At 38.2% G+C, this 23877-nt stretch overlaps 11 protein-coding genes across 11 annotated transcripts; 4 read left to right on the top strand and 7 right to left on the bottom strand. All coding sequences in view use genetic code 12, as the record gives it.

The window, feature by feature from the left end:
* Positions 1-132: 132 nt before the first annotated feature.
* CANMA_005278 (ubiquitin-ubiquitin ligase) lies at positions 133-3415 on the bottom strand (the record flags this gene model as incomplete). Its single annotated transcript, XM_051817643.1, has 2 exons — positions 133-3333; positions 3398-3415. 2 exons carry the CDS (start codon positions 3413-3415, stop codon positions 133-135), a joined length of 3219 nt encoding a protein of 1072 aa, XP_051669212.1.
* A 633-nt stretch (positions 3416-4048) lies between these two features.
* On the top strand, positions 4049-5473 carry FGR44 (Fgr44p; the record flags this gene model as incomplete). The annotated part of the gene is made up of 1 exon (XM_051817642.1): positions 4049-5473. The coding sequence occupies one exon, from the start codon at positions 4049-4051 to the stop codon at positions 5471-5473; it is 1425 nt and encodes a 474-aa protein (XP_051669211.1).
* Positions 5474-5839: 366 nt separating this feature from the next.
* RDI1 (Rdi1p) lies at positions 5840-6445 on the top strand (the record flags this gene model as incomplete). The annotated part of the gene is made up of 1 exon (XM_051817641.1): positions 5840-6445. One exon carries the CDS (start codon positions 5840-5842, stop codon positions 6443-6445), a length of 606 nt encoding a protein of 201 aa, XP_051669210.1.
* Positions 6446-6585: 140 nt separating this feature from the next.
* On the bottom strand, positions 6586-9147 carry CANMA_005275 (DNA helicase; the record flags this gene model as incomplete). The annotated part of the gene is made up of 1 exon (XM_051817640.1): positions 6586-9147. One exon carries the CDS (start codon positions 9145-9147, stop codon positions 6586-6588), a length of 2562 nt encoding a protein of 853 aa, XP_051669209.1.
* A 414-nt stretch (positions 9148-9561) lies between these two features.
* CANMA_005274 (uncharacterized protein) lies at positions 9562-11281 on the top strand (the record flags this gene model as incomplete). Its single annotated transcript, XM_051817639.1, has 2 exons — positions 9562-9571; positions 9708-11281. 2 exons carry the CDS (start codon positions 9562-9564, stop codon positions 11279-11281), a joined length of 1584 nt encoding a protein of 527 aa, XP_051669208.1.
* Positions 11282-11427: 146 nt separating this feature from the next.
* Positions 11428-12348, top strand: PHB2 (prohibitin subunit; the record flags this gene model as incomplete). Its single annotated transcript, XM_051817638.1, has 1 exon — positions 11428-12348. The coding sequence occupies one exon, from the start codon at positions 11428-11430 to the stop codon at positions 12346-12348; it is 921 nt and encodes a 306-aa protein (XP_051669207.1).
* A 108-nt stretch (positions 12349-12456) lies between these two features.
* Positions 12457-13314, bottom strand: PIN3 (Pin3p; the record flags this gene model as incomplete). The annotated part of the gene is made up of 1 exon (XM_051817637.1): positions 12457-13314. The coding sequence occupies one exon, from the start codon at positions 13312-13314 to the stop codon at positions 12457-12459; it is 858 nt and encodes a 285-aa protein (XP_051669206.1).
* A 161-nt stretch (positions 13315-13475) lies between these two features.
* CANMA_005271 (uncharacterized protein) lies at positions 13476-15034 on the bottom strand (the record flags this gene model as incomplete). The annotated part of the gene is made up of 2 exons (XM_051817636.1): positions 13476-14077; positions 14125-15034. 2 exons carry the CDS (start codon positions 15032-15034, stop codon positions 13476-13478), a joined length of 1512 nt encoding a protein of 503 aa, XP_051669205.1.
* Positions 15035-16694: 1660 nt separating this feature from the next.
* Positions 16695-18191, bottom strand: SMI1B (Smi1bp; the record flags this gene model as incomplete). Its single annotated transcript, XM_051817634.1, has 1 exon — positions 16695-18191. The coding sequence occupies one exon, from the start codon at positions 18189-18191 to the stop codon at positions 16695-16697; it is 1497 nt and encodes a 498-aa protein (XP_051669204.1).
* A 1458-nt stretch (positions 18192-19649) lies between these two features.
* Positions 19650-20702, bottom strand: YST1 (40S ribosomal protein uS2; the record flags this gene model as incomplete). Its single annotated transcript, XM_051817633.1, has 2 exons — positions 19650-20345; positions 20613-20702. 2 exons carry the CDS (start codon positions 20700-20702, stop codon positions 19650-19652), a joined length of 786 nt encoding a protein of 261 aa, XP_051669203.1.
* Positions 20703-21307: 605 nt separating this feature from the next.
* GPI1 (phosphatidylinositol N-acetylglucosaminyltransferase) lies at positions 21308-23140 on the bottom strand (the record flags this gene model as incomplete). The annotated part of the gene is made up of 3 exons (XM_051817632.1): positions 21308-21898; positions 22010-22346; positions 22656-23140. 3 exons carry the CDS (start codon positions 23138-23140, stop codon positions 21308-21310), a joined length of 1413 nt encoding a protein of 470 aa, XP_051669202.1.
* Between the last annotated feature and the right edge of the window lie 737 nt (positions 23141-23877).

Genomic DNA, 23877 nt, shown 5'->3' with positions numbered 1-23877 from the left:
GTATAGTTACAAAAAGAAACTGTGTATATTTTCTATTTCTAGTGGAAATATATCATACTTTTATAATATTGGGCATTATTTACAGGGATATGAACGTGTAAAGATCTTGCATGATTTGAATGTCTATCTACTTTAATCAGTCATTTCTATATCTTCCTGTTGTTTCTCTTGTTGCTTTTCTTGCTTCTTTTGATGCTTGAATTCGGTAATCTTTGCCTTTAATTCAACATCATCCTGCACATCTTCCAACTTCAAGGGCACTCTATTAAATGGATCAGTGGCATCACTCAACAAATGGGCCTTGATGGTTGACCGATCAATACTGATTTTAGAAGATGGTAATATGACAGGGTCCTCCATTACAGTAAACATTAACGGATCCAAAAACTCATCAGGTACTTCTCCCAATTCCAACTCTTCATTTTCTTCAACAAGCCTATTTTCTTCTGCTTTGGTGGCAAATATTGCCAACAGGTTGATTATCCTATTATCAACAAATGTCCTCTTGGTTAAAATACTTTCGGCTTTTTTGAAATAAGCAATATTGAAGGACCTTCCATCCCTTGAAACAGCAATAACAAACCCCTTTTGCAAAGAGAGATTGACATAAACTTCGCAAATGTCACTCAAGATCTTTTTCGGCTCAAACTTGTACTTTTCCGGTTCGGCAACCTTCAAGTTGGAACATTTAGGACCAACCAACACTGACAAGTTGTAGTCCAACATACCAGCCAATCTATCGACAATTTCTGGCAATACAAACCCTTGAGGCACTTCTTTAGTAAATAATTTAAACAATTCCATAGTCTCGTTCGATAAAGCAATGAGGGACTTTACTCTTCTTTCATCACCTTCCAAGTTACTATTCAATGTTTCGTCATTACCCATCTCCTCATTTGGTTCATTACCAGTTTGGCGACGCTTGACTTCGACTTGATAATCATGAATCGAATTTAACAAATTAAATGTCTCATCCAAAAGATACGTGGTATCATTCAACATTCTTGCAATGAACCGAACAAAGAAATCAACATTGTTTTCTGAATAGTCTTTCAACTGCAATCGATATTGAGGTATCTTCCACAACTCTTCAAGAATTACCGAAATGTAGTAACGACTATTGAACTTGTCGTAAAATTGAGACGATGCCCCTGTTTTCTCAACCATTACATAGAAATCAAGTAGCGAGTACAACAAGTTATGGGTAACCAACTCGTTTCGATCAAAAATTGAAACCATAAATCCTGGGTGGCCATCTTGCCTAGGAAGCGAACCAATATACAATATTTCAACAATATTGGCCTTCATGTGAGGATTACCAATTAACTCAGGGCATCTCAATAAAATGGTGATAAACTCAACAAACAAAATCAACTTATCTTCATTCAAAACGAGCGGACATCCTCTAAAGTTGGCTGAAAACTTTGTATAGTTGATAATACCTTCCAAAAGAAATTCAGGATAATATTTCCAAGGAATTGGGGTTTTGGTCTTTAAAAAGTCATGATCGTCTAGTTCCGAAACTTTTGTGATTTTGAAAATGGGAATACTTAATTTCTTCTGAGGATAAGCATGCTTCGGATCGATTAGTCTGGTTATAAACACTGTTGCACCAATGATAAAATCAAAAATTTCCAATTGCAAATCCCTGTAGCTGAAAACGGCGTTGATCGCATGTTGCAGAGACTTTAATGCATTGATTCTACTATGCATCATGGGCAACTGTGCCCTCATCCGCTCCACCATACCTGGCGCTCCCGCACCAGCTCTACCAGTTTCAATTGCACCTATTTGGCTTTCAATCTGGTCAATAGTACGCTTCATTCTATCGTACTTGATGAAAATACCACCAACCCCGTAATGCAAATAAGCTAAAGTCAAGTTGAAGCAGTCAGAAATAAAGTTTGTTGCATCACTGCCAAGTTCTTCGCGTTTGGCTTGACTGTACTTGGTTGCCTCTTCGATTGTTGAATTTACTCTTGACTCTTCTTTTATATCTATCAAGTTGCTCTTTGTGAAGTACTCCACGTCGATTTTATCGATTTTTCCGTACGTGGGGTAATCTAAAAATGGCATGCTCAACTTTATCAAGACTATAGTTATATTGAACATCATTCCATCACTGGCAACAGTTTGGAAGTCGACATGACTACCTCTTCGCAAGTGACTATTATTGACCAACTCGGCCAACCATTGAATGACATTAGTTCTAGTCTCTGTTGATCCACGTATCAATTTATCAACAATTACAAACAAACGGTCCAATGCAACCTTGTACTCATTTTGAAGTGACTCGTATGCACTATGTATTTGAATGGGAGACATTTTGCTTACATCCTCACCAAAATAAGGACCCGCAGTATCAATAAGCGGAGATACACGTAAAATTGGCCCCAACAATGACTTGTGCTCATAGTCCAACCCCAGTTCTCTTGATGGCGGTTGAAACCCGGCAATTTGGGAAAATACCGCAGCAACCGGTTTTATGGACACAAGTGTTTCGACCACTGACAAGTAATTCAAGTATCTCTGATCCTTAAACGTGATACTCTTTAATCTCAGACTCATGTATGGGAAGATCAAATTCAAGAGCTCTAATAGAGTACCCTCTTCGTAGCTAACTTTGACAATATCGACTAAAAATGATGACATATCAGCAAAGCGTTCAACTATTGTGTTCAAGGCTTGCTCAACATTGCTAGATAGAAACATATCAGGGATCTGCAAGCCCATATTTCCATATCTCACCGATAAGTCGACAATGTGGCTCAACAATTCCACTTTTTCATCATGAAAGATCGCCTTGATGGGAAGTGACCTCCTTACTTTATAAGCAGCGTGGTAAACTGAGTACAAATACGCAATAGGCTTCTTTCCAGGTACGCCAGTCTCTGATAAGATTTCCATAAAAATTGAGTCCAAGTAATTTTCATTTAGTTTGTCTTCAGAATTCTGCAATTCGTGTGCTAGGTTGGGCAAAAACACCAAGGATCTTGAGTTTTTAGATGAGTCTAGCGTGATTTTGAAAATGTGCTCCAATTCACGCAATAGCCATTGGGAAATATGGTCCTCTTTGGATTGTGTTGGTTTTGGTGGGGTGGCTAATGGTGTGTCGCTCTTGGTGGCGACTAGTGTTGGCTGCTCGCGCAGATTTATTGATTCGCCTTCTTTCTTTTCTTGTGAAGAAACAGGTGGTGTACTCTGTTCAGTAGATGGAGGGTGTGGCTTCTCAATTGAAGCTGGCAGCTGTTGCAGTTGTTGCTGTTGCAGTTGTTGTTGTGGCGTACTAGGTCTACTAGATCCAGCAAGTTTTGCCAACCTTTTAGCTCTAATCTAAGGAATCTTGTTAGTATGACCCCTGATTCAAAAAACGATCGTTGTTGTTACAATTACATACTTCGTCTGCACTTGACATGAATAGCTAAGTCTATAATTTTTAACTTTCTAGTATTGGTGTAGTAGTAGTAGTAGTAGTAGTAGATTATATAAAGACTCTCTCTCCACCTGATCGATCTGCTGCCAAAAAAAATCTCTTTGAATAGGTGTTGAGTTATATGCAGTACTACTGATTTATTCCAACATCGGCATAATATGAATTATATTATACTATATTATACTAACACTATAAAATTAATTAATAAAATTATTTTTTATTTTTTATTTTTTATTCTGTTTTGTTTTTCAGAACAAACCTTCTGTGTGTGTGCGTGTATTATCATCACTTCGTATTAATTTTTGCCTAATAATTTCTATTAGACAGAGGGTTTTTATTAATATATATCATTAACAGAAGGTGATCCAATAGGTATTTTTTTTTGTTTTATGGTGATATTTCACTAGCATTTTTTTAACCAGTTACTAGCACACTAGTTTCGTCAAGTAGCTACAAGTGCGGTTCTTTGAGGAGAGGGTTATAGTTGCATATTTTTTTCAGATAGAATTTTTGTTTGTCCTAATTTCACTTACCTTCAAACCAGAAAATCTTTCATTGACTAACACGACCCACACAGGTACATATCAAAAGTAAAGGAGGTAAGCAAAAGGAAAGATGACAGACATACCGCAGTCTATTATTACTGCTTTGACAAAGTACCAAGACAGGCCGTTTATTTTATACCTTGAAAAGGATTTAGTAAAATTTATCAAGAATTCCATCTTAGGGAACATCAAACAACCAGAGTATGTGATTCAAGCCCAATATTTGAAAAACTCATACTATAGGCTATTAAGTCATCAGTTATGCCATTACTACCATCTACAGCATTGGAACAATCAGTCAAATGAAATTGTTGTGACTCCATCAGAAAACTTTGACTATTCTTCATTTTTGAACAAGATTGAAGACGAATCGAGTGATTTTGTTAAAGTTGCCGATATAGCTCATAAATATCAACCGGTTCATACACAAGAACCACAGCAGTTGAATGGGTATATCCAACAACAACAACAACAACAACAACAACAACAACAACAACAACAACAACAACAACAACAACATCCGCAACATGCTATAAACCACCACAACCACCACCATCACCATCAAAGTCAAGAGCGAGTTGATCCATCAAGGGTAGGTATGCCACCAATACCATTCAGTACCCAACCTTTCAAGCCCAAGCTCATTGTCAAAAAGATTATACATAAACCTACCGCTTCACCCACAAGTGAAGCAAGTGACACCAGCATAGAAAATTTTTCCAAGTTGAAGATTGATGACAATGTATCTAGCGCTCCGGCATCAGAAGGCTCTGATGTGTCCCTCAATACCACAGCATCAACAACTATAGAGAGTCAAAGAGCATCAAAAGAAGCATTGTACAAGAAAGTACGGGAAGAAATCTTTTTGAAAGAGGATGAAGATCAAGCAGGAGAGGAGGAGGAAACAGTAGAGGGAGAGTACGAAGAAGAGGAGGAAGAAGGAGAAGAGGAGGAGGAGGGGGGAGAAGAAGCAGAGGCAGAGGCAGAAGCAGAGGGGTATACTGATAAAAACGCTCCCAGAGGCAAGCCAGTTAGATCAAAATACCGCAAGAGTCGAGAGTATACTCCTGGTTACAACAAAAGCCTCCATTACTCAGTTCCTTATCAGGTGCCAATTCCAATGCAATACCCACAAATGTACCATCCTCACCATAATGGAGTATCACCAGCTATTCCTCAAGGAAGCACACTTCCAGTATTATACAGTCCCTACTATCCAACTGCTCAGCCACAACTAGTGCCTCAATCGTATGCAGCAGCATATACTGCTTCTGCTGCTCCTCAGTTCCATGGTGTTCCCACTTACGATAAAGAGACGGAACGAAGAATCTTGAATAATCCATACATTATTTTACCAGGAGACCTTGATGCTAATGATCGTTTTAAGAATGTTAAGCCTCAGCAACAAAACAAGTCCAAAAAGATGTATCAAAATGGTAATGGAAGCGGAGGTAGTATAGGACGAAACAGTAATTACAAGAACCAGAAACCTTGAAAAGATATACATAGACAGAAGGATAAATTAGAGTTTTGGGTAACTTTTGTAGTCTTAAATGCATTTAAATACAATTTTAAAAACGGTAAAGAGTGGTTGTAGTGATAGTTATAGTTGTAGTTGTTGAAGTTGAACAGAAAAAGGCTATGAGGCCTTGGTTATAACTAATTTTGTGTTTCGTCTGTTTTCTCTTTATTTCTTGATTCGGTTAAATTAAATTAAAATTATGAAAAGAAAGGGAGATCAAAATTAAACAACAGGACACGCACCTTTAATTGATTTTGACAACACACAATTGTCTACCACAACATATCAAAAGAGTCTGATCACCAAACAACAACAACTACTACTACTACTACTACTATAATGTCTAACGCTGATGATGATTTGGTTCCAGAGCAAGTAGAAGGATACACTGTTGGAGAAAAGAAAACAATTGACGAGTATAATAAACTAGATGCAGAAGATGAAAGTTTAGCCAAATGGAAAGCCTCATTAGGTTTATCAACCACAGGAACACCATACCCGGTCAAGCCAGGAGACTCGAGAAAAGTAGTTGTGACTGAATTAGCCTTGGAGTTCCCCGAGCAACCAAATTTAGAACCAATTAGAATAAACTTGGAAGATACTGATGGCAACACCATTTTAAATAAGGAAATCAAATTTAGTATCAAGGAGAAATCAGTTTACCAATTGGTTGTCAAGTTTAGAGTTCAACATGAAATCATCACTGGGTTAAAATATTTGCATTCGGTTAAAAGAGGTGGATTGAGAGTAGAGAAGGTTGAAGAACCATTGGGAAGTTATGCCCCTAATACGGTGGAGAACCCATTTTACGAACGTAAATTTACTGAAGTTGAAGCTCCTTCGGGGATGATTGCTAGAGGTACTTATTCTGCTGTGTCCAAGTTTATTGATGATGATAAGAACGAACATTTGACCGTTCCTTGGAGTTTTGCTATCGTAAAGTAGTAAACTTGTATCGATAATTAATGCTATTAAAGAATCTAATCTAATATTTAATCAAAGATAGATAAGGGAGGAGTTAATTTAGCAGCGTAGAGACTTGATATAGACAAAATTTCGAATTTAGTATTCTAGTGGACCTTTGACTACCTTTTCATTCCCAATGAATTAGATTTTACCTTGCGTACCGGGATATAAGGAGGAGCTTTGTTTCTTTTTAAATTAGGCACAGTCAGTAGCAGTTTAGTCCCGAGTTTGTCATCACCAGTACCATCAAATTTTTTACAATCTGATATTAATGGTGAGCTAAATGTGTGCTTTCTCTTCCTTGAGTTCATATTCAGGCCTAACCCCAGGGCTTTTTCAAATCCTCCTAAAACGGCCTCTCCAGGCAGCGTAGTGGCAGAAAATGTATCATTGATCGAATACATTTTCCAGTTTTTGGCATATGTATGAAACAATTGCTCAACCTGGTCATTAACAAAGTTGCCATCTTGTATTCCAAGTAACGAGCATAAATGCTTAAACTCTTTCATGTTCTTCAACCCAGGCTGTACTTTATCAAACACTTTAAGCTCAGCAAGTTCCCTAACAAACCTAGACTCACAATCTATTGGCTGTTTCCAAGAATTATTCGAACTTGACTCCACATAGGAAGATATATAGAGCAATAACTTGGCTCTCGTGCATGCAACATAAAAGCAGCGCCTTTCTTCATCGATGGCACTTGAATCAGTTCCAGCCATTGCGAATCCTGCCGGTAGTAACCCTTCAGACAAACCAGGTACAAAGACCACTGGCCATTCAAGACCCTTGGCACCGTGGATAGTACTCAACGATACTTTCAGACTAGTGGCAGATTTCTCATCCTCCTTGTCGTTGGTTGCATACAATCCAACCGATTCAACAAATTGTACTATAAAGTTCCTCTCATCAACAGATTGCTCATCTTCAGTATTACCCAAAATTGTTTCATCCTGCGGTTCAAATATGCAAAATTGGTTTCTTACCTCATCGATATTCAAAACTTGCTCTTCGTTGTCCAGGAATTCAGTCTTGAGACCCGATTCTCCATATATGAGCTCGAATAATTGGGATGCTAAAGAGTTTCTGTCACAACCAAGGGTACTCGGTTCAATTTTTTGCAATATTACCTTTGCTTTGTCAATCATTTGCACGTATTTGGCCACGCTACTTCTAGCACGAAGTGGTAATTTCAAATGCGTATTTTTATCGTCAGCCAAGAGCTTGAGTGCTTCATAAGGAGATATACCAGATTGTTTCCCTTTCACGATAGCTTCATCTACTGACTCGAGAGTCTTTGCTCCTAACCCACGTTTGGGAAAATTTAATGTACGAGATATGGATATTCTATCATCTTCATCACCACAAACTCGTAAATAATCTATAATAGCAACAACTTCTTTCCGCTCCCAAAACGCTTTACCTCGCACCATGAAATACGGAATTTTCCTTCTCACTAATTCAGTCTCTACTGCACGAGTTTGAAACGCGGCACGAAACAAAATTGCAATATCGCAAGGTTTAAACATTGTGTTGGGTAGTGCTAATAAGAACTCAATCTGATACGCAATCCATTTAGCCTCCTGTTCAGCCGATTTCAAACTCTGGTAAACGGGTTTTATCGAGTCTTTGAATTGAGACACCAAATTTTTCACCTGCCGGTCTTCTTGCTGTCTCATCAATTGTTCCGATACCAGTAAGATATCCTTTGTGGATCTGTAGTTATGGTTCAATGCAATGACTGTACATGGCAAGTTGTGCCTCGAGTAATGTTCAATCATTAGCGTAAAATTCTTTGACTGTGCGTCTCTAAATGCGTATATGCTTTGGTCGGGATCTCCAACAATAGTGACATTATTTTGAAACTTTGGGTTTATAACGCTTCCACTGGCAAATTGGTACATCAAACGAAGTTGTATATCATTTGTGTCCTGAAATTCATCCACAAGAACGTGCTTGACGAAATGAAGAACCGGGTACTTTGTCACCAAGGTATAGCAAGTTAACAAACAGTCATCAAAATCAAGTTTCCCTTCTTGAGCGAGCTTTGATTGATATGCTCGATAAAGCAAATGCAAACATTCGTTATAATCTTTAACATTTCGATAACTCTCAGGCAAATGACCTTGCGATTTAAGTTTTGAAATCTGCCGCTTCAACTTAGACAAGTCAATGCCATGATGTTTTTCGTTTTGTTTGTTGGATTTTAACACAATGGTTTCTTTAATAGGTGCCTCGCGTATGTACTTGATGACTTCTGCAGGTAGCTCCTTCTCCAAAACCTCCCTCAACAAGTGGTCCTTGTCTCTCTCATCGGCAATCGAATACCCACCAACACCAATTTTGGACCCAAATTTCTTGATAATTCGATAGCATAAACTGTGAAATGTACCCACCAATAAATTTGAAATATTGATGTCGCTGTGAGCTCTTAATAAAGCTTGTAATCTCTCCACCAACTCATTGGCTGCCTTTTTCGTAAATGTAGTTACAATGATATGCTCTGGTTTAATTTTCTCCACAAGAAGTAGATGTGCCACTCGTGACGTCAAAACTTTCGTCTTTCCTGTCCCTGGACCAGCGATTATTTGAAGACGACCATTGGCCGGTGCAGTGACTGCCTGTCTTTGGTTCTCGTTGAGTCCATTTAAAAATGTTAAATTCTCAGCTGGACCATTCGTCATAACCTAAGGAGGATCCTCAAAATGACTCAAAGCTCGATGTTTGTATGAACTCTTTGTTTTGTTTTGGATTTTTACGCGCTTTGTTTCCTGGTTGATATATCAGTCGCGTTGGCTTTCCCACTACTACGTGGAAAGAAGTTTATTGAATAATGGCCTGTATAGTCTAGTGGAAGAGGCTATTAATTGCCGCCAATAGTATGGATTACACATTTCCATAATAAAAGAGAACTAATTAGGATCACAGCTGCTTTGACTGCTGTGCACTAGGCTTTACTGATAAATTTAGGAGGCTACCAATAAATTACATTTTGGTTTTCACTTTTCTCCTCTAACACAATTAGCCTAGTGTACTCGAGCATGTGCAGTTGATTTGACGATGAATAGAATTATAGTTCTTATCATTTCATTCCTAATATGCCACACCGTGGCACTAAATGCGACCGACCTGCTGATGATGTATAATCACACAAGTGTCAATCAAACTGCGTTAAATGAAACGCTTGATGTTGGGATAAGGACGCAAAGGGACATATCCAAACCGGTTCCGCTCGACCAGCTAGCAGTAACTGGGTTGTCACTAACTTCGTTGTTTGTGAAAAACGACTACAGCTTAGACAGTATTTCGGAGTTGGGCGACTTGCTACAAACTGGAATGCAAGCAATAATGGTGGATCTATATTGGAATGAGTTCACATCGGTGTGGCAATTATGTCCAGCACCATTTCCCCAAAATGTAACTTATAACTCCAACGACAAAGTAAATGTTACTTGGAATAATGTTATGTATACTTGTGAATACGGTTTCACAACCGATAATATCATGTCTATAATCCAGTCATACTTGGAGTCTTCAAACACAAACTTTGAAGCTAATTTTCTCCACTTGTTGTTTAATTTAAAGTCCATTCATTATGAAAAGTCAAATTTGACAATGTCGCTTGAGAATATATACAAGCCCAATTCACTATCGAATATAATGGGTAACTCGACCCTAAATGCTACGGTAACACCAATTGCATCCTACATTTTTAGCCCAAATGTGCTTAATGACTACCGACTGAAAGTTTCTTTATCTTCAAGTTCATATGAATCATACTACAACAGGTCAGACATAATTATGCCCACGTTGGAGACTGTTCTACTATCGCAATATAAACGAATACTTGTTAATGTCTTGTCAAATGATGTCGTGTCATCCCCACGAGAGTACTCCATTAGTGATGCCGATCGAAATCTTATATTTTTCAACACCACCTTGCCAACATCAGTGAAATCTGCAACAGAAGCTGGTCCATACTGCAAGGAGGTTCTTACACCAAGCAATAAATCGGAAAAGTACGACAATTTGTCTTTGACTACAAATTTTGACTACGTTATTGATAGCAACAGTAACCGATTTGACCGTAATAGTGTTCAGGACTTTTTGAGGTGTGGACTTTTGCCTATTTTCAATGCTACTTCTTATCCAGTTGATAACAAAAACGTTCTGGACGTTGGAGACATCTTTTCATCATTTGCTCCATATCTATTTTGGTCGTGGCGTGCGGGCCAACCATCCGTATCCAACGGCTCATCCACCAACAATCTGTCAAGAGACCGTGACGAAAACATCAAAGCATCATACCGATGTGTAGTTATAACTAGTAACGGATGGAAAATAGATGATTGCTATCAAGAGTATCAAATTGCATGTCGAAATAAGAGTGCACCCAATGACTGGTACATACCATACAGTAACACAAAGACATACTTTGATGTTGATAGAAACGATTGCCCTAATGGGTACAACTTTAGTTTGCCGAGACTGAGTACGGAAATGCTCTCATTGATGAGTGCTATCAAAGAACAAGATGCGCAATACCCAATTTGGATTGATCTTAATGACATAACGATATCCAATTGCTTCGTTTCAGGCGGTCCATATGCCCAGTGTCCTTATCAAAAGACTGTTACCACAACAAGGTTTGTTCGTATGATTGCACCGGCGTCAGTTATCTGTATAATAGTTTTTGGTTTGGTCATTCTTGAAAAGTTGCTACGGAAAAACCACATCCAGTCAAATCGTAAACGATACTGGAAAAAGACGCTTGCTGAGTACTATCTGAAAAATGATTACGAGGGAGTACCTTCTTAAAAATACATTGAAATAGGGTTAATGTGAATCCTGCATACAACCTTTCTCTGTGATTTTCTTTTGTTAATTTTTCTTTACGTTTCTCTCTTCAAGAACGCCTACGCAAAATCTCCTGTCGCTTCAGCTATCACACCAGGTATAACCAAATGAACGATCAAAATTGGAAAAGTTTGTCCAACGAGTTGAGACGTAGGGCTCAGCAAGCTCGTCAATCAGGAGGAGGAAAGAACCCCAAAAGTCCATTGGGAATCTTTGGCGGAATCGGTGGCCTTTTGGTTTTGGGTGGAGTTGCTATGTTTGCCCAAAACGCCTTGTTCAACGTAGATGGTGGTCAGCGTGCCATATTGTACTCAAGAATTGGGGGAGTCCAACAAAAGATATATCCAGAAGGTACTCACTTTATTGTTCCTTGGTTGCAAAGACCCATCATTTATGACATTAGAGCCAAACCAAAGGAAATTGCCTCATTAACGGGTACTAAGGATTTACAGATGGTGAATATAACATGCAGAGTCTTGTACAAGCCAGATATTTGGGAATTGCCGACAATATTTAGAACTTTGGGCACAAACTACGAGGAGAAGGTGTTGCCATCAATTATCAATGAAGTGTTGAAATCGGTCGTTGCTCAGTTCAATGCATCACAGTTAATCACTCAAAGAGAAAAGGTTTCAAGATTAGTAAAGGAAAACTTGTTACGTCGTGCATCCAAGTTTAACATTTCTTTAGACGATGTCTCCTTGACGTACATGACATTCTCGCCTGAATTTAGTGCAGCTGTTGAGGCCAAACAAATAGCTCAACAAGATGCGCAAAGGGCTGCATTTATTGTCGACAAGGCAATCCAAGAGAAACAACAGTTGGTTGTCAAGGCTCAGGGTGAAGCCAAGTCTGCTGAATTGATTGGTGAGGCTATCAAAAAATCTAAAGATTATGTGGAATTGAAGAGATTGGATACAGCAAGAGAAATTGCCAACATCTTAGCCTCATCTCCAAATAGGATCATATTGGACAATGATACATTATTGTTGAACACTGTTGCTGATGGTCGTAACAATAGAAAATGAGTAGATAAAATGTACATAGTTTAAAAAGCAATAAAACAAAATATGTTGAAATGAATTACCCTAGCATTAACAAGTTTACCTAAAGAAAAGAAGCTACATATTTTAAATTTAAAGAATAGAGTTCACAATGTTGGCACCAACTGATGCACCAGCACCAAATAACGCAGCCTCTCCAAAACGACTTCCGTATTTCTTGACACGGTCGTGGCCTGAGCTTTGTTGTTGTTGTTGCTCAGGAGCTACCATAACTTGTTGTGGCTGTGGTTGTTGGTATTGCTGAGGAGGAGGATAGTAATTTGTTGATGGTGGTGGGTATTGTGCATAGCCGCCATATGAAGGTTGGTTCAGTAAAGGCGGTTGATCGTAAGTTGGAGGACCATAAGACGAATAGGAATTTTGCAGTGATGATGCGGGTCTTGGTGCAACCAACCTGTTTTCAGAAGAGCTAAACTCTGCCTCTGAAATAACTGTCACGTAATTCGAAGGGAATACACCCGCCTTTTCTGGAGTCGACCCAACTTTGTATCCCTTCCACCAATCCTCCGACAAATGCTCAACCACTGCCAACTTGTCTCCTTTGCTAAGGTTTAAATCATCTGGTTCTTGTGCATTGTATTCAAACAGAGCAACACAGTATCCAACTGGCTTGGGTCCAGAACGGGATGGAGTTGGTGGATGGGCTGGTGGAGAAATATGAGTGCTGGCAAACTCTTGAGCTAATTTATTTGATTTCTCTTCGTATGATGGTGCTGGCTCATTTGCTGTTGGAGCAAAGGCTTCTTTTTGTGAAGTGGAATTAGTCTCTAAAACGTCAACATCCCATGCATTTTCGTCCTTTTTGTATTTCTTTGGCAAAGCCTCAACTAACTTATTGTAGAGGGCATCAGTGATGACTTCGGAGTCACGCAAGAACTCCAACTCCGTTCTCACTGTGGTTAAAGATCTGTTCACTAGTGCGGCAGACATGATATGATGTGATTATGAGAAAAAGGTTTGGTTGAAAATGAATGTACGGTTTAGAAATTAGAAATAAAGGAGATGTAAAAATAGGTTTGGGTTAAGTGACATATTTTTCGCCTGGCTAAATTTAGAAATTACACATAGCCCATTGTTTCTCTCCGACGTACTCATCGTATTCCAGGACAGTCTATGCTAATTCCTTCCGCAAGTTCAATTATATCGCTTCCGTAGGCACCTATGATCCTAGAATTTGATGCGGGTGAAATCTCAACTGTTCTGTCCCACAAATGGTAAATTCTAATTGTTGAATCATTGGTAGCTACACAAACGGAACAAAAATCGGGACTGGTTGTAGCACTTAGGATACGCAAGTTACTAGTGGCATTCACTTCCAACACGGGAATCATTTCAGGATACGAGTAAACCCTCATAAGGTTAGATTTCGTTGACCCACCAAAGCCAAATGTTGCCACAATCTCCTTTTTGTACTTTGACCAAATCAATGACGTAATCTGGCCATCGGTGTAGAACTCTTTTAACAACGTCCCACTTGTTGTGTGCCAGAACCTAATTTTACGGTCTTTACTACCACCACCCGTAGCTAATAAAGATGTCGTCCAAGGACAAAAGCTTAACGCCTTTATGGCTGCTTTGTGTGGTAACACAAATTTCAAATAGGGCGACTGAAAATCGGGTAAACTCCATAGCGAGCAACAATTATCATTTGCACCCACAGCAATTTCATCGTTGCTTGAGTTTAGCGCAATACCTAGAAAGTTGGACGTTAGTAAGAGAACTATGTAAACGGAGGCTTACCATGCTTACCACAAATCTGTTGCTGGTGGGCCCTGAAGGTCTTGACTATTTCAAGTTCGAGGTTGAATGATTGTTTGATCTGCATAATATAAACCTCACCACTGTCATCTCCAGACAAAAAATGTTCCGAGTCGTTGAACCAGGTGAAGCAGAATATGCATTTGTTTTCGGGAACATTAAATTCGCCAACGACTCCATTAACATCTTCCCTTTGGTCAATCAATAAAATTTTGCCATTCGCAGTAGCCACCAAGATCCAAAACTGTTGCGAGCAGCTTACTGCTGTGATTAGGTCATCATTTTCATAATTTATTTGAACGACATGGCTATCTGCTCCCCACAAGTACATTCTCGACCCTAACCCAACAATGACTCTATTTGTCTTTGGTGACCAACTAATTAGATTTGAGTAGTAGTCGTTTCTCAATCCAGGTGCTTGCAAGATATCTGAAGCCATTATTGATTTCACTTTTGTTTTTTGTCTTATCGTTGTTGACCTGTTTATTATTCTCTCAATGGAGTCAGAATTCTGCATGTTCAAATGTCTCACAGGCTGATGTGTGTATGCATTGTTAAACTTTAGCACCTTCGAGCAGTAGTTGAAATTCAAAGCCTCTGCCACTACTTCCTGATGAAGGTCATTAGGAGGAACTAGAGTCGACCTTGGATGGCTTGAACTATCTGCTGAACTTGAGCTAGTGGCTGACCTTGGGGACAGGGACAAATTTGTGGGTGATTGTATTGCAGTAGTTATAAATGAGTCATCACGAAAGGAAAAGCTCATTTCATTGGTGTTGTTGTGTGACGATGGGCTTTTTGGCTCTGCATCCAACCAAACTTTGTAGGCCAGCACTGATGAAGAAGTTGGTATAAATCTATCACCACTTAGGAAAGTCTTGTCATTGGACATATTATCTTTTGCAACAGAATAAAAAGGGAGGAAGGGAATCTCTCTAGCAATACCAAAAAGAACTTGGATTTTGAAAGTGTATGTTGTAAAGCAAATGAGGTTTCCAATGGTTTGATATGTTTTGCAACCACCTTGTCTCTTATTTTTTTCTTTTTTCAGTATGCCCTTTGTATTTCCCACTGGCTCAATTTTGTGTCAAACGTGGAAATCGAATATTTTTTTGATCAATCAATCATCAACAAGTAACAGAGTCATACTCAATGCCCTTGTTAATTCCCACTACACTGACTTATCTTGAAACATTAATCAAATATGCATGTGTTTTATTATTTTTGATCCTATGTGGACAGGTGTCCCTCCAAACTAAAGTCTTAGTCACTAAACCTTTCATTGATGAGATATTTCACCTACGTCAGTGCCAAACTTATTGCGCTTACAGATTCGATCGGTGGGATAATAAAATCACAACGCCACCTGGACTATACATATTGGGGTTTGTCTATGCTAAGGGATTGGAAATTTCGACGGGTATTCGAAATTTGTGTAACGATTACAATGTGCTAAGGTCATTGAATCTATTTGGCGGGCTCGCTGTTTTCCCAATTGTATTGAAAAATTTCAAGAGATCAAACTCGAGGCAATATTGGTGTGTCAATGTTATATCCCAGCCATTGCTATTTACCTACTACTTTTTATTCTATACCGATGTGTGGTCAACTATGCTTGTGGTTGCGTCTCTCAGCTTGATCAACACAAGAGCACACCAGCGGCCTTATTTAAGCTCGATTGTGGGATTTGCTAGTTTGTTAATGAGGCAAACAAATATAATATGGGTTGCATTCATTGCCGTTGTATATGTAGACCGACAGGTTTATAGAGAGCAGTCTATTTTTGGCAGGGTGCATTCATTCATTAGCAAAAGTTTAGAGAATTGGTCATTCTTACTAGGATACACTATCAACTTGTTGTTGTTTGCTGTTTTTCTTAAGTATAATGGAGGTATTACGTTTGGAGATAAGGAAAATCACCAGATTCAATTACATTTTGTTCAAGTGTTTTACTGCTTTACATTTATCAACTTTTTCACATGGCCCGTATGGTTAAATCGTTCAACCTTGTTTAATTACCTCAAGTTTGTTGCTGGAAACTATGGCGTGAACTTTGTGCTTAACTTGGTGGCTTTTGGGGGGATTAAGTACATTATTGACAATTATACAATTGTCCATCCTTTCCTACTTGCTGATAACAGACACTACACTTTTTACATTTTCAAGAGATTGCTCAGTCAAAAGTATAGCAATGTGGTGGCAGTTCCTATTTATCATTTTGCAACATACAACATTGTCGCTTCTTTGAATAGATCAAGAAAGCTCAACTTGTCACCTATTGGGATTCTAGCATTCATTGGAGCAACGGTTGTGACCATTGTCCCGTCGCCACTATTTGAACCAAGATACTATATCATCCCACTTGTGATATTCAGGTTGTATACAAACCCTAGCTATCCTCTTGCCCACTTGTTTGAATTCGTGTGGTTGAATCTGATCAACTTGGTAACGCTGTATATATTCTTCACCCACCAATTCACTTGGTTAAGTGAACCTGGTGCAATTCAGAGAATAATATGGTAGACTAAAACAACATTGAAATGCATTATTATCTAAGTTCTAATATCTACTTCTTGTAACGTTTTATCATCATCTGTTACTAGCTTCGTTTCGTCGACATCATCTACCTCTTCGTCTGCTTCGGTCACTTCTTGTGATAACGGGCTCTTGCTACTATTGGCTTTTGAATTGAAGCCCAAGCTAGGTGCAGGTTTGTCCGATTTTTGTGCTGGTTTGTTGTCATTATCACCGTCGTCGCCAGCTATCTCCAGCGTTTTAGCATGATCTAGCAAGTTCAAGTTTCTAGTTATAAAAGCGTCGATTGGTTGAAAGCTCTTGTTATGTAGAGCGAGAATTGATACCTCGTTATGTTTCAACTCGTCCAACAATTCCTTATTTATATTCTCCAGAGGCTCATTTTCCAACATTGTCATCCATTTTTTAACTGCTCTTCTTTTTAGCACCTCCAAGTAAGGCACTTCCAATTTCGATTCTTTATCAACAAAAACTATCTCACCCTCATTACCAATGAACAAGTCACCATCATTATTCTTTTGATTGGCCTTGATATCCCAGTTGCCCATTTCCAAATCATTAGCAAAAATCAACAAGAAATCACCCCAAGTATCAGCAATCTGAAATTTAAAGTCAAAATCTCTTCCAAATAAAATCACTTGACCCCATTTTCCTGCAGATGCGGGAGAAAGATCAATTCCAATGTAATTACCCACTTCGTCTGTTACCAATGGAATCCACATGGGATGGGCGAAAGTTTCATATATCATATTTGGAGGTATCGATCTCTGCTTTGGCATCTTCAGATGATTTTGGGCCGATTTACCACTAGATGAGTCGGAACCATGTGAGGAGACTGATGTTTTTCTCGACTGTTCATCAGTCAAGTCAAACGATGTTCTTGCGGACGACAACTCACTGCTTGTATTGAGGCTCAATTTCTTCTTGTACTGACTCGTGCTTGCATGTGATGTAGGTAATTTGCTTGGTTCGTTGGCCTTGTGGTTTTGATGGCTAATTCCGGTATTAATGTAATCAGCAACTTTCCTCCAATTTTCTGTCTGTATCATTATCTCATCCAAGGACATCAACTTTAGCCCAAAAATGAGACCATTAGTATCCATATTTAGTTGGTTACCAAAATTCAGTTGGCCATCAGTGATTTTAAAAAATTGCAAAACAGATTGTGGTAGTTTGATGCGTAAATCTTTCTGAAAATCTTCCATATCGGACGTGGTGCATTTGCTCAGTAAGGAACTGTTCAAATCGGGTGCGTACTTTACCAACCAGTGTTTGATATGCCTCCATGCCAACTTCATTTCATGTACACCTTCATAGCTATCGTTGGGTTCATTTGCAATTATATTATTTATAGAATCCACTGATGAGTTGCTAATTTGTGAATGCATACCCAAAAGGTTCTCAGAATCTGGTTTGTTGACTCTATTAAAGGATTTTCTCGAGTCATATTCGGAGTATTTATCGTCAGTGCTTAATGAGTATATAAACTCTTGCACTCTTTGACCAAACTTCATAACTATGAGTGCAAGACTGATTTTCGAGCAGTAAAGGTTTTAGCAAAATTTATATCTGATACAGGCTATAGCAAAAAGGAGCGTGACTTTATCTTAAGCGAATGTAACAGTGGTGTGGACCTCTCCCCTTCTGACTCGTTTCCAGAAAGAAAATTTGGTCTTGATTATTATTTGATGTTAATTTCAAATAAAATAAAATAAAATAGAAAGAAGAAAAAAAAAGGCGCGTTTCTTTAACTTCCCAAACAATGTCTGTCGTCTATCGTAATGTTTTGACACATACCCTTTAGTCCATTTAACCTAATTGGGTAAAAGAACAATAATATACGAAATGCCAAGAATAGAAAATTTACGTCCTACACGAAGCTGCAGCAGAAAGAGAAAAACAAATATCACCTGGGCATGAAGTACAAATCTCATAGGCTTGAAAAGTATACGATAAACCAGGTATTTCAATATAGGAAGAATCATAAAAAACAAAAAGTAGGCAAGAAACAACACCTGCAACCTCTCTCAAAACAAAAAAAAAAAAATTTTAGAAGAGAATAAGAGCCTAGGGCTCCCATCTCCACCCCAAAGACAAGTATCAAAGCCAACCTTCGACACCACTTAGGTACGAAAGTATGACTTTCGATTCTGAACACCAATTTAAAAAAAAAAAAAAAAAAGAATTGCATTCACAGGAACAAACAAGCCTTAAACAAAAAAACGGGGCGTAGCGAAGAATCCAATGGCTTTAAAGAAAAGCGTATTGAAAGAAAACCTTTCAACTCGCCTGGAAAAAACTTCAAAAGTGACTATAGGGTGTGTTCTGAGGGAAGTGGCATTTAAACCGCACGCCCCATAACACGGGATGGTGTTCAGTTCCTTAAAATAAAAAAAGGAACTTTGAATCTCTAATACTTCTTTGGCTTTTGTTATTATTTATTGTTTTGTAGGTTTCTTATTAGTTGATTTCGTTAGTTCTTTTTGATCAAGTTTTTTTAATCACTATCCATGGTAATCAAATTAAAGAAGAAGAAAAGAGAAAAAGAACGTGTGTTTAAAGGATGGAAAATTTTTTGATTCAAAGTATTTTTCTGTTTCCTGAGAACACTTTGTTGTTCACGTGATAATATTTCTTTTTTTTTGCGAGATGAATTGGGTATACTAAAACCCTCCGCCGTAAGACAGAATGTATTGCCTCTAGACTACAACCTCATGTAGACGTCGATTATGCCTTGGTCCAGGAAACAAACTGTTCCAGGAACGCATAGCTTTACTCCTCTTTACAATAATAAGCTCTGATTAAACGTTAATTTAAATGACAACTATGTAAAATACACGGTACCCCCACCTATATAAAAACTTTATGATTTTATATATATTGCATTTTCCATCCCATTAGTAAGGAACTTCCAATACGATTGATTTATTTTTGTTGTTTCGTAGTAAAGTGATGAATTATTCAAAATGATTTTACCAGTTTGAAGCGGCAGCATCTTCAGCAGCTGGGGTAACACCAGATTCAGCCCAGTCAACGTCTTCAGTTTCACCAGTCCATTCGGTTTCAGCTTCAACGACAACAGCGTCTTCAACTTCTTCAGTGACACCTTCTTCAGCGGCATTTTGTTCAATTTCTTCTGGGTCTCTGTAGAAGTACAAATCTGGCATAACTGACCATTCGGTGGTTCTGTCAGCAATGATACCTCTCAATCTCAAAACTTCTCTGGACAACAACCACCAGATCAAACCGATGGAGTGTTTACCTTTGTTGTTACATGGAATAGCAACATCTACGTATTCAGATGGAGAGTCCATATCGGTCAAAGCGATAACTGGAATGTTGACATATGATGATTCCTTGATGGCTTGAGCATCAGTTCTTGGGTCAGTGACAACAACCAATCTTGGTTCTTTGAAAGAACGGGTGATATAGTTTGTAAAGTTACCTGGAGTGAATCTTCCGGCAATGGCAGTAGCACCGGTGTGAGCACCGAATTTCAAGACAGCTCTTTGACCGAAAGTTCTTGAAGAACAGACAGCAACATCAGAGGCGTTTGGAATAGCGGCGATGATTCTGGCAGCCAAAACAATCTTTTCCCAAGTTTTTCCAATGTTGATGACATTGACACCATCTGGTCTGGTCTTGTAGACGTATGGTTTGTTGTGGACCTAGAAATAACTGTTAGTATTCGTTCTGAATAATGTGAACCAATGACTAGTAGGGCTCTTATTTCAATCCAGGGGTCTCTTCCTAGTTGATATGGATCTTTTATTCATGGCGGACTCTTCTTCAGTTTCACTTCCCTCCCAAGAGTAGCCCTTGATAAATTGAATTCGCAGGCTACATTTTCTCTGGTGTTTCCTGTTTCTATTTCCCATGCTGTAGTTCATCAGTTCACCAGTAAATCCTTTCGATAATTAGTTAAAAAAACATACTTGAACATTCTTAGATCCCAAGTGAACGTTGGCAGCTAACAATAATTTAGCATCTTCTGGAGTTAAGTCAAATGAAGCTGGTAATGACATCTTTGGTTATATGACTGGTCTGTTGTGAGGATATATCAAAGTTTCACCAAATTAAGATTGAAAAAATTTTGAAAAATTGATTTTTTTTTTTCTTCCTCTGAGAGTAGTGTGTATGCTCTCTCCTAACAAAATTTGTATGTAGAAAAAGATTTTGTGTTCTTTACTTTTTTTTTGTCTCTGGTGCAAAGTAGAACTACAAAATCCTTTAGGGCGAGGGCTTTGGCGCGACTGGAGAGAAACAATACTAACACTGTAGGGCGAGCGTTGACCAAAGCCCTTCTTATTCGCGCGAACAAATTGACTATACCACCAAATTGGTTCTCGCACGAAACTATTTTGTACAATATACGTTGTGTTTGTAGCCCTGAATGTTATATTTGCACGTGACATGTACACCCCAAACTAATCCAATAGTCTTCACTAACCTCGGCCACAGCAAGCCTTGTATCGATACATAAGCCTTTCTCGCGATTTAGAGAATTTGTTAATATCCATGCGGTGTCTACAAGTATTGCATTGGTAGCGGTTTGGCTTTTTGCAGTTGGCCGAAGCTGTAAAAAAGAAACGCATTTTGGTTTACTTCTTGGTAATATATTCTCCATATTCTATTTAACATACTTCCAGATACTTGTTGTTTCAGTGTATTCTTGTGGCAACATCAAGTAAAGAAATTTGAGATTGTAGTCATATCTGAATGAAATCATATACCCTGATAAAAGATTCTTTACAATTGAATGTCTGAAATTCTTTGACCTTTGAAACAACTTGACATAGTTTACGAATATTTCTTGATATGTTAACGACTTATTCGACATTGATAGAAATGTTGTCCCACGGTACGACCTCTCATATTCAAATCTGATTCCACCTTGTAATCTCTTTGAGTTTTTAAACTTCAACAAGCATACAAATATTGGTGTGAAATTTAATACGATTGTTATATTCTCCAACAAGTTGTAAGCCATGAGGATCAAGATGTGAATCACTGAAAATGTAAGATAAAATGCAAAAGTGGTCGGTAAAAGGAAAATCATCATCATGAATAATAAAGTGCCCAATAGTAGTTGATCAATTTCGAATACATCGCCAGTTTCATAGTTATTTAAATTATCAATTCTGTTACGAAGCACATTGTACTTCTTGCCTCGAAACAATTGAAATAGCGATTTGATGATTTCAAGTTGGCGTTTATAAATCTTGCCCGAACAGTAGTAAAATGCGTAAATGTGAAACGTCAACAACCGAATGCAATCAATGAAAAACGAAAGGAGAAATGAGCATCCACCGCCATAGCAAAGGATTTTGACTATCGTTAAAAGCATAGCTTTATTTTCGGCAATTTGGACATTTTCAACCTGATCTTTCCAAAATAGAATCGTCCAAATGTATAAATCACCAAGGAATTTACCCAAATCGGTGTTCAATTTGAAACCGGCGGGGTTTTCGGTTGATACCCATGTAATCAACGAAACTAAATCATTGTATAAACACTTTTCCAAAACTGTTGACTGGATGAAATTGAATATTTGATTCTGATATTTTTCAATATACCCATATGCTGTTATCCCAAGTAAGATGTCATTAAAAATTAACCACAATGAGTTATACAAATTGATGTAGTTTGAGTTGTTAATGTTTAAATTGCTATTGAAAATTGGCAATTTCAAATCATTGATGATTCGCGAATCTCTTTGATAGAGGATTTGCCGATCATAATAACATAGAAATTGGACGGGGAAGTAATTCAATTGCTTCAACCGGAGATCTAATTGTCGAAAAACCTTTGACACTTGGACTAGTGAATAGCCCAGTATTTCGAAATTTATCATCAGGAGAAACAGTATTAGTACAACCTGGCAAACTTGAATAAGCGGGATTATCAATTGCAAGACGAAACACTTGAAAACTGGATAAAATAGTGTTGATGCTGTCAGTATCGTTTCTCGTTTAAACGTTGTTCTAGTCCTGTATATCAGGTTGATTTTTTCAAGTACATCCTCATTAGCAATCGATGTATTTTGAGGTGAGATTCCAACTTCGGGCTGGTACACGTCAAATTTTGAGCCTAGTGGTGAAGTTGACTTCTCTGGTTTCTCCATAGATTGTAACAATATTGGCTCTATAGAGAAATACTCTAAGTTTCTAAAATTTGGTGGATCAAAGTAGATAATTGTAGGATTAAGCAGACACGAAATGCCTCCGCTTGCTTTATTATAGTTCAAGTTTATCGGATACTCCCTTGACGGGTGGTTTATAGCTCCAACCACTTTCAAGTCGGGGATTTTATCAATTGAGTCGTGTAAAGCCTCTGTACATTGGAATATGATACACGCATTCCCGACTTCGTACCCCAAAAGAAATACCGCATCCTGTTTAAAATGCTTTTTCAAGTCATTGGGAAAGTATATTTGCAAAGGGCGGGTATCACAGAAGTTCATTTACTGCAAATGAGTCACGACGTAGAAACTGTGAACTGTTGTTGTATTGTAAATAAAAGGCTTCCTTTCGTAATCGTAGCAGTCGTGGCAGGTTTTGTGGGCTGGGCGTAACTACCTTTTCGTCCTCCTCTATCTCCTCGTCAACTGTTCGTGTTGTGATGAATGGATATGTTTCAATGACAAAAATATCAACCAAATAAATGATAATGAGGTAAAGTGCAGTTAAAATCAGTAGTATAGTTATAGCTCTGGTAAGCGCTGAAATGACCCATAAGTATGCACCTGTTGTCATATACCAATACATCCAAAGGTTGTTTCAATTTGCGATCTAAAAAGAGGTGTCGCTTTTGTTCGTTTGGCTTAGTGGAGCTACCAAGTTCAAGTTTTGAAACCCTTTCATACTCAAGACAAGTAGATCAACAGTTTAATTTGCGCTGCTGACTTGAAAAGAAATTGTGTTGTCGTTGTTACCAATACGGCAGCAAATATATGTGGCATATATATGTGACTGGTGCTTGGATTCCTATCCTTGTTTGGAACGCCAATGATAAGCTTGATTATTTTATTGGTCTTACCTACACTGTTGTTTTGCCTTCTGTTGGATTAATCTTGACACTAGTGATGTACATTCTGATTACCAGAGTTGGGAAAAAAGAGGCAAGAGAGAAAGATGCTGTAGATATTAGCTCATAAATTGAGTCACAGTATGAATAAATACGTTTTATAAATCTATAAAG

Source organism: Candida margitis (assembly GCF_024628925.1).
Source record: "Candida margitis strain CBS 14175 chromosome Unknown scaffold5, whole genome shotgun sequence".
NCBI lineage: Eukaryota > Fungi > Ascomycota > Pichiomycetes > Serinales > Debaryomycetaceae > Lodderomyces > Lodderomyces margitis.
The sequence above is the reverse complement of the archived record's forward strand: the minus strand, read 5'-3'. Positions and strand labels throughout refer to the sequence as shown.